General features: G+C 41.0%; 1 protein-coding gene across 1 annotated transcript; it reads right to left on the bottom strand.

The window, feature by feature from the left end:
- Positions 1-243: 243 nt before the first annotated feature.
- On the bottom strand, positions 244-13,280 carry CAVIN2 (caveolae associated protein 2). The gene is made up of 2 exons (XM_010948701.3): positions 12,482-13,280; positions 244-2,651 (listed from the first exon to the last, which is right to left on the bottom strand). Exons 1-2 carry the CDS (start codon positions 12,959-12,961, stop codon positions 1,860-1,862), a joined length of 1,272 nt encoding a protein of 423 aa, XP_010947003.3. The 5' UTR covers positions 12,962-13,280; the 3' UTR covers positions 244-1,859.
- Positions 13,281-14,726: the final 1,446 nt, after the last annotated feature.

Below are 14,726 nucleotides of genomic sequence, written 5' to 3'. Positions count from 1 at the left end.
ATGGAACTATCAAATTCATCAAGCTGCTGCAATAAATTCAGATGCTCTCCAGAGCTGGCAAGGTGATGTCAAGAAAGTTAAACTTGAAGAATGAGACTCAGATTTCTAAATGAGATCAGGGAAAAAAGAAAGCAGAGTTAATAGGGGAAATCAGGACTGAAACAATCAACATTATGGCTACATTTGGAGGAGAGTTTAAAAGTCAATTCTTTCTGTTGTTTTAAAATCATTCTGCCAAGAAACTGACATTTTTATATACTTTTTATTTTTTGGTTTATTTAGTCTTCTTTAACATAGCCAGTGTTAGTTCAATAATCTAATATTTGGGGTACATTATTGCAAAATAATAATATAGCTGTATCAGTGAGGCAACAAAATACATCTGTTAATTCTGTATCTTTTCTAAGACAAAGCATAGTTTGTTAATACTGTCTTGGATTATCTATATTTGTAAGGTTACTTATAGTGAGTGGTGCATACTAAAGGAAGGGAATTTGCTCTCTGGTACAACTGTCTTTAAACTATAATCGTTTTCTCAAAACACTACCATTCTGTAATTAAAAATAGATAAAACAATACTTTAGTATAATGTTAGGTGGTAGTAAAAATTACTCTGAGTAACTGTGCACATGTACATAAACACTAGCATGCTTTAAGAAGTTAAGAAACACATTAATATTCTGTGAAATGACTATATAAATAAAACTGCAATGAAATTACCATTATGTACAAAAAAAGGAAAAACAGAATCTTTTCCTTCTTAAACCTGTTGATTCTGACATCTTATAAACCCACATTACATCATTTGGAGTGTAAGGATTATATCAAATTTGGAAAACGTTAAAGAATACTATGACCCAACTTCCTACAAAAGGCAGTATGTACTAATTTTGAAGATTTATGTTCATTCCAGTGTTAAAGAGACAACATCCTTTTGAACTTCCTTAGAGAAATACTTGTAATGTCTTTTATTTATTAAGAAAAATGCAGCTTTAACAGAGCAAAGTGTTTTTATATTATTTGAAAACATTGGAAAATAAAAATACTGTGAAGAGATAACATATTATCCACAATATATGAACTTCTTTAGTGTTGTTATATAGAGTGAAATGCTTGAACTAATACTGTAAAAGTTTCGCTTTTGAGCATATACTTTTTTCTGTCTTCATTCTCTTTGGCAGTCTTGGTTTCCTGTTTCTTTTATTTTCCGAAGTCTCCTTAGTTTTCTTTATCTAATCATCTCAACTTTTCTACATATCTTACTTCATTAGCTGATTATCATAGTCTTTCAATTTCTCCTTCACTTTCAATAAACATTAGTTTCCACTATGTGAATGATCAACTGAACTTTCTCTTCCACCTTTTAAGAAAAGTGTTTTCTTCTTAAGAGATACAAGTAGTTACCTCTTTAGCTAAAATACATATGTGTATTATGTATCACACACTTGAAGACTATAGATTTACAGAGTTCTATGGAAATTCAATATATTACTGGTACAATTCATTGAGCTTATGGAATGACAAAAAATGAATCACATTGCATGATTAGTATCTTACATAGCCTCTGGTTTTTCTGACTAAGCCGAATTGATCGGTGTTTTGCGACTGCTCCGTTTCTTCTGGGCAATCTTAAAGAACTACCGAAATGGAACCTGAGAGTAAATTAGAAGTGTAGACCCTGATAGGCTGCCTTCTTAGTAAGTCTTGGTCACGTGTGTGCTGCTACTGTGTAGTAACTGATGACTGCCTGGACAGTGACGGGTGTGAATGCGTAGTGCTGGAGATGCTCAGGAGTTCGTTTCTAGGCTCCGGCTACGCCCCTAACTGAAAGCGCAGGCCGGGCGCAGCAGGCTGTGCGTTTAGGCGGTCTGGTCCACCTGGAGGACCGCCGGCTGCACAGGCTGCTCCTCCGACTGCTCCGCCTCCTCGGAGGTCAGCACGTAGTCTCCTGCGTAGCGCACCAGCTGCGCCTGCTCCAGGGCCACCGACTCCTCCTCTTCATCTTCCACGATGGTCAGGTCGATGTTGCTGTCCACAGCCGAGTGACTCCCTCTCGAGGCCGCCCTGTCCGCATCCCCGTCCACGCTCTTCCCTTCCGCCAGGGCACTGGTGAGGGAGACTTCGGAAAGACCCTCCGCAAACGAGCTCTCCTCGTGGTCGTTGGGCATCTCACTGCTGGGCATGTCTTCTGACCTGGTTTCATTTTCTGCAGGGCTTTCTCCCTCTCGGACTTTCTTTCGACCAAAAGTGAGGGGAGAAACCTTGAAGGGAGAGCTTTTCCCCGAGGATATTTTTTGGTGATTGGAAGTGAGAGATTTCTTAATCTTCTCTCTCCTCTCTACAGATACGATTTTTGTCCCTAGCTTGTTCATCTTTTTCTCAATGTTCTGGCGAGAAAAGGCTTTCTTGAGGCTATCCACTTTCCGGAGACTGGATCTTTTTATTTTTTCTGCCCTACTTTCTTCCATCTTTTCGTCAGCACTGTCTTCCAGGGCCTCCTCGTCGTGGGGCAATTCATCATCAGATGAGAGGTCCACTGTGTGCAAAGCTTCCTGCAGGGACTTGTTTTCGTCAGCTGGCTCCTCCTTCCCTTCCGCTGGGCTGGAAACCGGCTCCTTCACAAACACACTGGCAGGGATCTCATTTTCTTCCTGAAAAGATGGCCAGTGTAGATTTCATGTTAATAACACATTTAACAGTGGTCGCGAACTGCTGTGATTTGTGTGTACGTGTTTTGGCCTGACAGAAACCGTATGTCTGTGTTTCAGTTTTCTAGAATATGAAGTTAATTCTAAACTGATCAGCTCATCCCCCCTAGGCTGGATAAGGCCAAGGGCTGCCTATTGGGAATATTCTGAGGGCATCTGGCAAGGGCTGTATCAGTGACAGGCAGGGAGGGAAGTGGGCTGTGGCTCAGACTGACCAGGAAGCTGCCTAGATAAAGGAGCTAAAGTAAGTTACTGTGAACCCAGAGGGCCTCTCTCTTCTACCCTCAGGCTCTGTTCCTGCCAAAATCCCACCACAAAAGAGCCTGGAAGTCAAGATAAAAGATGAAGGCAGGGGGAGAACTGGAAAATCCTCAAGTGTCAGACACCCAGTAAACCAGACACCAGGTTCCCTCCGCAAACAGAAGTCAGAGGTAAAGGCATGATCAACCTTGGTAGCTGTTTAAAAGTGCACACTCATTTTTCTAATGACGTAATTTTGGAGTAAGAGTAGCAAGGGCCAGGCTTGCTGGGGACCCACTTGCAAAGCCTTGTGGTTTAGTGCATTCTTTGTGGGCATTGATTGTAAGGGAAGATGGTATGCTTGGGCCATTTCTGGAGCAACAAGGGGATTTATGCTGCCAGGTGTACCTTATCAAGCCTCTCTTGTTAAACAGGGCTTCCCTGGGCAAGAATACTTCAGCTCCTACCTACAGTGAAGACTGAGGAGGGAAACTCAGGAATCTGCCTCCCGCACTATTCCCAGCACACCTCTTCCTCCAGCTTCTAGGAGTACAAAGATCTGCCTCTCCCTATGCCTCAGCACACCTCTTCCCCCCGAGTGTAAGACAGACGGTTCTCCGGTGTTGCTAAGTGGGGAGATTTGAATTCAGATGTGTGTCACCCAGCATAGGAATCCCTTTGATTTTTACTTTATTTTTTTTTTTTTTTTGACTGTTGGAAAATGAGAGCCAGCCAGCAGGTGCCTTCACTGGAAGAAATGGCACAGGGACAAGAACGTGTGACAGGAGGCGTGGCTCTCAGTCCTTGCTGTCCTGCTCGATGGCTCTGAGGGTTTCAGCAAATAACTTCATCTCCTTGGGTCTCAGTTCCTTCCAAATGTGAACAAGAGGATTTGACCTAGAGTATCAGCTTTCAAACTGCACAACCAGGAGTACTAGGGGATCTGCAAGAATGCCGAGGTGGGCCAGGCTCCAGGCCCCTGCACCGGCCTTCAGGCCGAGATTCCTGATTATACTGTGGACTGCCCAGTAAACTTTCAGTTAAAAAAAAAAACCAAAACACGGATGTAGTGAATTTAAAAGTCTGTCTGGGACATAGAAGACAAACTTATGGTTACCAAAAGGGAAGGGGCGGGTTGGGGATACATTAGGAGTTTGAGATTAACATGTATATACTCTATATATAAAATAACCAACAAGAACCTACTGTGTAGCACAAGGAACTACAGTCAATATCTTATAATAACCTATAATGGATAAGAACCTGAAAAAGAATATATATATATATATATATATATATATACATATATATATATATATATATATATATATATATATATATATACATATATATATATATATATATGTGTGTGTGTGTGTGTGTGTATATATGTGTGTGTATATATATATACACACACCTACGTATATATGTGTATAACTGAATCTTTTTGCTGTATGCCTGAAACTAACACAACATTGTAAATCAACTATACTTTAATTAAAAAAAATTTTTTAAGCCTTCCTGGGAGCTGAACTTCATGCAAAGTTTATGTTAATGGTAAGAGCTTCCCTTCTTGTTTTGCATTTTTGATTGACTGAAAAGTCAATAAAATTGGGGTTATGATCAAAAACATGTTCTAAGAGTTTACCTGCTTACTTGTAACTTCTTGCTACAAAGACTAAGTGGACAATGTTTTAATTATACTGAATAGTATAATTATGATACTCTGAAAAAATACAGCTCCATGTCTCCCCCTTACACACACCTACTCGTAAGAGTCCTTTCTGTAAATTGGTTAACATCTTGGGTACAGGTAAAAAGCAGGGCATCTGGTTAACAGGATCCTTGGTAGAGTGAAGAAATCACAGATTCTCTTTCTCAAAGCTCTCTCCACACTCTCCCATTTCAAATATCACAGAATGTGTCAGAAACACAGTATAAAAGATAAAGTAAAAAAGTGAAAGGAGCATGAGATTCCCGCAAGTCATTTATGACATGGATGTTTACAGAGAACAACTTTGCCACGTGTCAAGTTTCGACTTGCATCTTTTTCATTGGCATATAGTTCTCATGAGAGGGGAACTTCTGTCTCTCGTTGGTTGTTATGCCCCGGTGACTAGAGCAGTTCCTGAGAGCTCCTCAGGTGTTTGAGTGCATGTCGGGTGAGGAGGCTTTCTAACGCAGCCCTGGGGGTTGCTGGGGTGGACACTGTCCCTCTGTTGAGTAGGCCTGAGGACTACGGACGAATGGGCCTGGCTCTGTGTCTAGAAGGAAGTTTGCTGACTGCTGCCACCACTGGGAAATGAGAACCAGGCCTAAGGGGCTTGGTGGTTTCCCTTTTTAAGGAAGGATTTTATTCTCAGTGGATGAGTATTACTGAAGAAGGGGCAGGCTGCAGAAATAGCGAGAGCTCTGATGCTTAGTCCAGAAGCAAAATTACTTTTGGGGTTTGACAAGAGGGTTGGGAAAGTTTGACAGGAGTTGCCTGCAGGAAAGGAAGAAACCAAGAGCTCAGTGAAGTGTTACTTAAAGTTCTCAGAGAAGAAGGCAGAAATTCAGGTGGAAAACTGGAAAAATAAGCCTTGGTTACTAAAGAAGAGGTGTATTCTGTATAGTCTAATCTCTGGGTAATCAAAGGATTACTCTGATAACTTCCCTTTCTTCAGCCTCACCAGAAGAGAGACATACTAACTAATTCTCAACGAGTTAAACTATTAATAGTGCATTTTTAATGAAATGTAAATTTATTGTTAAAAAAGCACAGTTACTGTTGAGTCTTAGACTCTTGACTCTCTCACCATGTGTCCCTTGAGGGCAGGTTTGGGAAAACTGAATTATCAGGTGAATCAGAAGTGATCTGTGGTGGATACACACTGCATACACAAGGGCAGTCGAAGGAAGGTGGGAAACCCAACTGAACTCCTTTATACGATGCCAGATAAATTTATACAAGAACCCTTTGATGCCAGCTATGAAGATAAACCCAGTGGGAACAGACAGAATCCAGAAAGAGTTAGAACTGTCTTTCCACAACTGGAAACAAGTGAGATATGTCTTCTTGGCCAACTGCTATGCTTCTGCTGTCATTTTAATTACTCAAGCAGTATTTTGTGTTCTGTCTCCTGGATAATGTTTATTTTGCATCTTTTTATAGTTCCACTCTGAGGGGAAGCCCTTTCCTTTCACACAGGAATTTGTGAAGTCCTAGTACATGTAGGTCTTACCTTTCCGTAATGTGTGTTTAGAAGCAGAAAAATGCTGACACTCTTCACAATCTCTATTTGTTAGGAAAATGTATACAAGGTATTTGACTGTAGGATAGCTGTTACAGTGGTGGAAATTCAACCTGAACTTCGGACAGTGGATCCTCTGTAACTGCACTGTCCCCCAGGTGTCCAGTCTTACCTGCTCATGTGTGAGTTGCTCAGGGCACACACCTCGTGGAAATACTTGATATTTCACCTGCCTACAGGTGAGGCGATACTTCTACCTTCAGCCTCCTATTATAAAGTATTTGATCTGCTTTCTCTTGCAGATTCTAAGATTGATGGCTCTTTCAAGGGGAAGGATCAAATATACATCCTTGATTCTACTTCGGGTTTGTAACTCCTTCATGTGGCATTAAGAATCCCTTGTGGGTTGCATTGCTTCCTTGAGTAGTTCTACACAGTAGAGACTCCCACGCAACTGACTATTTGTCCTACAGATTAATTTTCAAAAAGGTATTCAGCCCCAGTGATGCAGCTGCTCCTGGTTCTGACCTTTCACAAGGACCCTTAGGAGTTTTTAAAAGGAAGGGAGAATTAAACACGTATGAGTGATATATGCTTGAACCATAAAAGAGCAAAAGAGTGGAAAGAACCCTTGAGAAGTGGCATTTTTCCTTGCACTTTTGCTTGTTTGCAGTTTCTGTTGATTCTTGTGTACTAATAGTCTCAGTCGTTCCTGTAGATATCAACACAGAGAAACCGGCCAACATGCTGGGCACTTCTCGGGTTGATGCTCATGGAAGCAAATCTTCTTTGCACATGTATAGATACGCACACTTTAGAAGAGGAGGAGACTCTATGACTAGCATTAGAAAAGGAAGCCTGCAGTGAGTCATTTAAAAGCTTGAAAAAGGCAGTTTGCCCTCCTGTCACTAACTTATCATCCCTGTTGTTAGAAGAAAATAACAAAGACTGTTACATTCCCACAGGGATGTAGTGGCATCCTGGAGGGATATGAGGACCATAAATTTGTGTCCATGGAATGTTTTATCCAATAATCTCTAAATACTAGTTATTAAAATGGAACTGTGCCCACCTGACATTCTGATTTATAGGTCTCTTTTACACATTGATGGTTTTCTCCGATTTGTGTTTCTGAGGTATAGATTGCCAAGCGGATAAAGCCATTGATTAGAACTGCACCCCTAAGGCAGCTGTCAGTGGAATCAGCAAGTCATAAGAATAAAATGCATTAGTTATAATCCCTAAGCAGTCTTTCACATTCTGGAGGATTTAAAAGTTTCATTATTTTTCAGTGTTATCAAGGGTTCAATTCTTTTTTAAGATCACACTGGTTAGGTGTTCCTTGTTGCACGCACAAAAACCCATGAAACAAAACAAAAAGCAAACCACACTGAATTATTTAAAAGCTGTTGTAGAAAACCTAGTAGACATGAACTTTGCCATAGTGGGATTATAGTGTTTTGTTTTCACTCATTTCATAATTCAGTTCTATAATTTCCATTATTAGTAAAGTGAAACCTTGCTAGTCACTTTGTTTCTCAGGGCCTCTCCTCCTTTAATATAAAATGAGGTTAAACTACATGATTATTGAGGTGCTTGCCAGCTCTAAAATATTTGATACTGTGATATTAACCTAAATCCCATGAAAACTAGTTAACAAATTGCAGAAGTGATCTCATAGGGTACAAATGCCTCACATGTTTGCTTTCATACAAGCATCAAAACTGCAGGACCTGAGTTGCATTGGAGAACATTTTTCATTTGTTCAATTCAAACAGATATAGATTACAAAACAACAGAAGGGGTGACATTTACTTGGAAAGGCTGCATCTCAGGTAGAGTCTAGTTTTTTGATATATGAGAGAAAATTATTCTTTAGAAGAAATATTGACAATAATCAGTTGTTCATTTAAAGTGCCTGAGGCAGTGCTGACATTCAGTAAGTGTAAATAATACAATAAGAACTAGTATTTTGTTTATCTCATAAACTGAAAGTGCACTGGATAACTAGTGCATCAAAACCAGTATCCCACTATGGGAACATTAATCAATGTGTTATGAACATCAAGAGGTGTCTTTGATCACCAATATCCCCATTTCTTCTAAGTCTGTACTAATGTAGCAGTTTTCAGGGTAGTGAAAAAGTACAGCCTTTAAAAAAATGAATTTAAAAAAATAGTCTGACGACGTTACACTTTTAGCACCCTTCTAAACTTCTCTTCTTGTCAAAGGAACCCAAATGATGAATATTTGAACACATTTATAGGCTTGATTCTCCACAAATGTATCCACAGCAAATATCTAACCTCTACTCTTTTCACCTAATTTCACAATTTTATGTGGATGTAAGTGTAAACTGTCCATGAGTACTCTCATTTTGTTCCCTGGATTTGAAATCATTCCCAAACTGCTCATTCAAATAATCATCACACCCTCAGGGCCAGTTACCTGTGAAATTCTAGTGAAAATTTCATCTTAACTGTAAATTCACTGATTTTTCTGTATAAATTTTGCTTTTAGTAAAAGATATGTATGCACTTATAGGCAAATTAGTTCTATTAGTCTTTAGCATTTGCTTTTTGATCAGCAACCCCTCTGAGTCTTATTTATACTGGGTCCTGTCACAGTATTTTGAATTCAAACATTGATCTTAAGCTATTATTTTAAAAAACTGTAAAAAGGGAAGCTGATAAGTTTAATAAGGATTTTACAATGTATTTTATTGCTCAAAAGGAGATGAATTTTCTCCAGTTTTAGATTCTACTGGTTATAATTTGAAGTAATTGCTAAGTCTTGAGAGGCTTAACAGCTACAACAATGTTGTAAGTTCAGTACCAACTTAAATAAATACATGATACGTTTTCAATAGAACAAATTAAGGACAGATTTTAGAATTTTTAAAAATGCTAATGTGCATCTAGTAGGTGAACCAACCAACCAAAAAGTACCTGCAGATTTTGGCGGACACAACAGGACTTTACAAGTTGGAAACATCTGGGAACATAATCTTCTGAACACTACACTACTGAATATGTTCCAGTCCGGTGACAGATTTTTTTCCTCACTCTCTTATTTTTACGTTAATTTTTTTGTCTTAAACTAGAAAGCCAGTGGATTTAGGAAAGGAAAGTCTAGCATACGGGTCAAGTGGACTGAAAGTGACAAACAACTTAAAGACATGAAGTGGTGCCTGGTACATTATCTGCCCTCCTCACTCTGCAGGTTCTACTAGGAAACACCTACCCTCTGTCTCATTTTGAAGACTGTGCTGCTACTAGAAGGGTCTATTTAGAGTAGGCCCTTTGGGCAGAGTCCTTTGCTTTCAGGAGTGGTGGGGATGTAATATTGACTTCAACACGGTAATTGTCATACAATATATGGCAGTGTGTGTGTGTGTGTCTGTGTGTGTGTGTGTATGTAGCTTTTAATAAGTCCTGACTGAAAAAAGCAAATGCATTGCTGTTTTACAGACCCTGGGTAGGATGGGAACAATTTTTACTAAAGAGCCATATTTCTGACCAAGCACAAGTGTAGCCTCTTCTCCATGCAGTGCATTTCAGATCCACCCAGGAAGAGCTTCTATTCCTTGAGCTCTTAAATCATGACAGTCATTAACCATTTAAAATATGTTATTCCATTTATTCCTTATCCTATGAGGGAGACATAAGGGAAGAACCACTAATCTTTAAGAGCATACTTTGAAATCAATTAAGTATGAGTTCAAATTTCAGCTTCACTACTTGCTTACTAAATAACTTCGGACAAGATATAAGCATTTCTGAATCTCGGCATCCTCATCTATAAGTTGGGGCAATTGAGATAAACTCCAGAAAGATGCTTAGTGGAGTATGCGGGGCTTCCTAAGAGCTCAAGAATATTTTTGCTCTTGTTAATATTCTGAGATATTAATAAGATGTACAGATGAGGAAGCAGAAGCTTGGAAAAGCTACCAAATGTGCACAAGTGGCAAGTGGTGAAACTAGGATTTGAACCAGTGTCCGTATGACAAAATTTATCTACTCAACCTCAGTACCAGACCACTCTCTAACACAAGTGATTATTTTTATCCATTGGCATAATTACTACCCTCAAACCCCTACTTTAAGAAGGATCAAGAGAAAGAGCAACTTTTCCACTGAGGGACTTCACTTGTGTTTTTTGTGTTTTTTTTTTTCTTCAAAATTGTCATCTTGCAATACCTTGAGAGTTGAGGTTTCTAATATCCTTCAGGCTAAGAAAAATCTTATACAGTTTAAGAAAGGTCCAGTTCCTTACCTCTAGTTTTCTGTCTCCTTAACTGCTCTTTAAAAAAAGGTCCTTGGGGGCTGCTTGCTAAGGGGCCCTGAATGGAGACTGGACACGTTGCTTTGGATTCTCTTAGCTTCCACCTTGGTCTTGAGCCCCTGTTTCAGCTTTTCCTCACTCTGTGGAGAATTCCTACCATTTCTGGCTGCAATTTCACACCTGTCAGTCTAATGTGACAAAACAGGAGACCGTGGCACCATTTCACCAGCAGCTCGTGTCTTTAAGTTCCCAGCAGTTTTTTTTTTTTCTTTTAAATGTCAGATTTACAGTTCTCTTGAATTTTTTAGTCACATATCTTCTTCATCCCTCCCCTCAACACCTATAGAACATACGTGGCAAAACCAAACAAAAACTGATCCCGACGAATTGTGATTTTCCTCTACTAGAAAATTTTTTGTTTTCCCTCCTTAACTGAGGGATAGGACAAGAGATAATCTCTCTGACTCATACTGGAAGGGGAGAGAGTTCCTTTGATAACTCAGATTTAAACAGGTCTGTACATGTTTGGTTTTGTTTGGAGATCAGTATTTAATTTAGAAATGCCTTGAGAGTTGAGATTTCTAATATCTTTTAGGCTAATAAAGTAAGGATCTTATATGGCTTAAGAAAGGCACAGTTACCCATATCTCTTCAGTTCATCTGGTGCATGAAAAGCTATTCCATTTGCATTAAAAGCTAAAAAATTTCCAGGCTGCAAAAGCCTGTAAGGTATAGGAGGACATCAGCTGCCAGAAGCTTTACAACATCAAGTGCAATTTGAGGAGGCCAAAAAAGCAATGAGATGAGTCTCCTTTTATGGAGGAAGGGGGCTTAGGTTCTAACTTGGCAGAGCGGATTCGTTTAGAGAAAGAAGGCTCCCTCGGTTTAAATTCCAATTTCTAAATCTCTTTTGGAAGATGAAGGCTCTTCTTGTGTGCCTTTCACAATCGAACAGTTGGTTATAGCCTCTCCCCTCCATGGCTTTGAAATCCTTTCCTATTCACATGGCCACAACGAGACAGCCCTGGGGCAGGGATGGTGATTGCTTCCTGGGCTCTGTGCTGGCTGGCTTCCACTGGGCGGAAGGGCTTCCAGCATTAGGCAGGGCTGCCCTTGGATTCACAAATGCCCACCACTTTGCGGAACAACAGCCCCACGCAATTTCCCTGTCCCCAAATAGCCTCTAGCTACATTAATTGCATCATTGATGCATTAAAAAAATTAAGTGGCCTTTTTATTCCAAGGCAACCATTTGAAGGAGAAAATATTCAAGACTAGCCTTTGTAACTGTAACTGATAACACTGCTTTTGTTTTATTTTACATTTGTGGTCTCTCTGAGCAATGAGAAGCATATCTGGTGTGTTTGTAAAAGTTATGCTGTATAGTTTTAGTGCATCATTTGCTAGAAAAAAACCGACAAGATTGTTTTGGCCAAAAGTGTCTTAAAAAGAGGCTAGTTCATCTCAAATGGAATCAGCCTTCAATATTTGGTTAGTCTTCAAAAGATTGGTGGTGACCTTTGGACAAGGGGATGCTTTGAATACTTACAAACTTGCTTCTTGATTAAAAAAAAGATAAAACAAAACCTCACATGATTACCTCATTTCCACAAAGAGTTAATAAACAGCCACTGAATTAATTTGCCCTTTCCAGCTAACAGCTGCAGTCAGAGCCCCAAGTTCACAAGGCAAGGAGACAAATGAATTTGACGAGGGTGCCTGCACCTGCTCACCTTCCCAACCTGTATGGAGTGAATGCAGGTGCTCCGTGACAAATGACCCGACCTGCTACCTCCTGAGGCACCTGCCTTGGGTTTAGGCTGCAGCGACCTGGGAAATTCCCACCCCTGTGTGCAGATTTCATGTTCGCCCGCCGAAGACAGCGGGGACAATGCCTTGTGTGTGTGATCCCTGACAGGCAGGACAGATGTACAAATGACTGTGAGAGCCAGGCCCACTGAGATCATGGATGCGGAGGAGTCCCAGCTGGGTGGGAGGAGCAGTAGGGGCACTGACCTGGAAGATGAGCACTTTGAAATGGTTGCGTCTGAGGAGCTGGGCGTGGTTGTTCTCCAGCCGCTTCACCTGCGCGCACTGCGTCTCCATGCGCTCCTTGACGGCCCGCGTGTGAGCGCTGACCTTGCGGGACTTTTCCAGCAGCTTGCTCACCGTGTTGCTGGTGGAGGCCTGGTACTTGGAGAGCTTGGTGAGGTCATTCTGGATGCCCTTCACGGAGCCCTCCAGGCTGATCTGACGCTGCTCCATCTTGTGCTGGTTCTCCTGCACGGCGTCCAGCATGTTCACCAGCTTGTCCAGGAGCGTGAGCACTGTGACTGCGTTCACCTGCGAGTTGTCCCGGATGGCCTCCTCCGTGCTCCCCGGGTTCAGACTGGGGCTCGGCGTGGAGGAAGGCACCGGGCTGGAGCTGGCTGGCTTCTGCCGCATGTCAGGCCCTGGGTGCTGGAACTTTTCAGCTTGTGCAGCGTCCTCCCCCATGGCTGGATGGGTGGGAACGTTATTCTGACTCCGGTGAGAAGGAAGGTGGTGAGGGTGCAGAGCGTGGCCCGCTGGTTTGCGCTCAGAGCACCGCTCTCTAGGACTGGCAGAGGTTCAGACGGGCAACAACTGGCTACACTGATCAGGGGAACTGCATTCCAGCTGCTCTTAAAAGGCCTACTCCACCCAGTGGGAGGCGAAGGATACAGAACTGAGAACCACTCAGGGTTCAGAGGCACACACACACTTCCTAACCGCGTTCTCCTCGGCCCAGGGCACTTTCCTGCAGGTTTAGCTTTTCTTTCCTGTGCCTCTTCCCTTTTAAAAATAAATTCAATGTCATATTTCACTCATGACTTCATCTAGAGGCGGAGAAAAACATGCTAATTTGGCCCAGCTCCATAGCCTCCAATTGGCTAAAGCTAGTAAACTTTGCTCTGGCTGCTATGCTACATATGCTACAGAGCGCCTGTTTTTTATCCTGGACACAAGTTATTGTAACGGAAAGTACTGTTTGCCTTTGCCGGAGAACAGATTGATGGGATGCAGAATGCCGGGTGTCCCGCTGGGAGAGGCCAAGTTTAAAGGGTGCTTGCGGTCAAGCTTGCAGTGTTAGTTTTTAATTTCCAAGGGAATATTAGTAACTCTGATGATGAGGAGAAAAACAGCCCCGTTCTTACTCTTGCAATTGGTGGTGCAAGATAAGATGAAAGAGACTGAAATTCGGGGATATTAACATATGCAATGCTGTTATGGACTGTTACCATGTAATAGATGGAAATTTTTTGAATAACCACTTTTTTTTTTTTAAGTAGAGAGTTCCTTATGACAAGTAAAATTGAAATAGGACATGCAAAAAAAAAAAAAGTGGTCTCTTTAAAGAACCTATCATGATTATTTGTTTTAACTAATTTTGAATCAAAGCTGAGAGATGTTTTCAGATGCCCATCCCCACAAGGCATTTATTGACACCTGCCCCAGAACTGTGACTCTTGGGCAGGTTGGGCTGGAGTTTCTGAAGTGCTTCTAATGTTAGACATTTCCAAATTCCTGCTCAGTGAAGTGGCACACCTGTTCTAAAGCGTGGCCCTCCTCAGCTGAGCCCTTGGGATGTGGGGCTTATTTCCTAAAACGACTTTACATGCTTGAATTGGTTTTAAATGAATCCAGCCTTTGAAAGTGCTTTCAGCAGGAAGTTTGTAATAGGCCTTCTATGAACAGTTTTGAGAAGAACAAATGCCAGCTTGTATTGGGTCAGGGATTGATAATGGAAAAGTGCCATTCTTCAGTGACAAAATCTACTGTGTGAGCCAATCAATCAGGACGTCATTTGTTGTCACATGCATTGAATTTGTGAGTCTCCACTGTCTGCTCAGTTGTGTGCTTGATGCACTATCCAGAGGGAACTAGTAAAGCATGATCCAGACCCTGCCCTCAGTGTGTCTGCTAGTTAGGGAGATGAATTAAAGATATTTACAGAAGCCCCTGGTTTTCCTCAGATAGTTGGTACCCCCAAACACAATTAAAGTGAATCTTTTAAAAATAGGGAGAAAAAAAGTGAAAGTATTTGGTTGAGACATTATCTTTAAAAAAAAAAAGTAAGAAAATTATTAAAATGGATTTACCTCACATTTAATAAAATTTAGTTGGGCGATGATGTGTTAAACCTCAGAACAAAGGATGAATCAAGTGTTGATTTTGAGAAGCTTAATTTTCTAGCAAAATTATAAGGTATCATGACACAATATCCCTTTTACATTTGGCT

Source organism: Camelus bactrianus, chromosome 5, assembly GCF_048773025.1.
Source record: "Camelus bactrianus isolate YW-2024 breed Bactrian camel chromosome 5, ASM4877302v1, whole genome shotgun sequence".
NCBI lineage: Eukaryota > Metazoa > Chordata > Mammalia > Artiodactyla > Camelidae > Camelus > Camelus bactrianus.
Note: the sequence above shows the minus strand (reverse complement) of the source record. Positions and strands in the feature narration are given on the sequence as shown.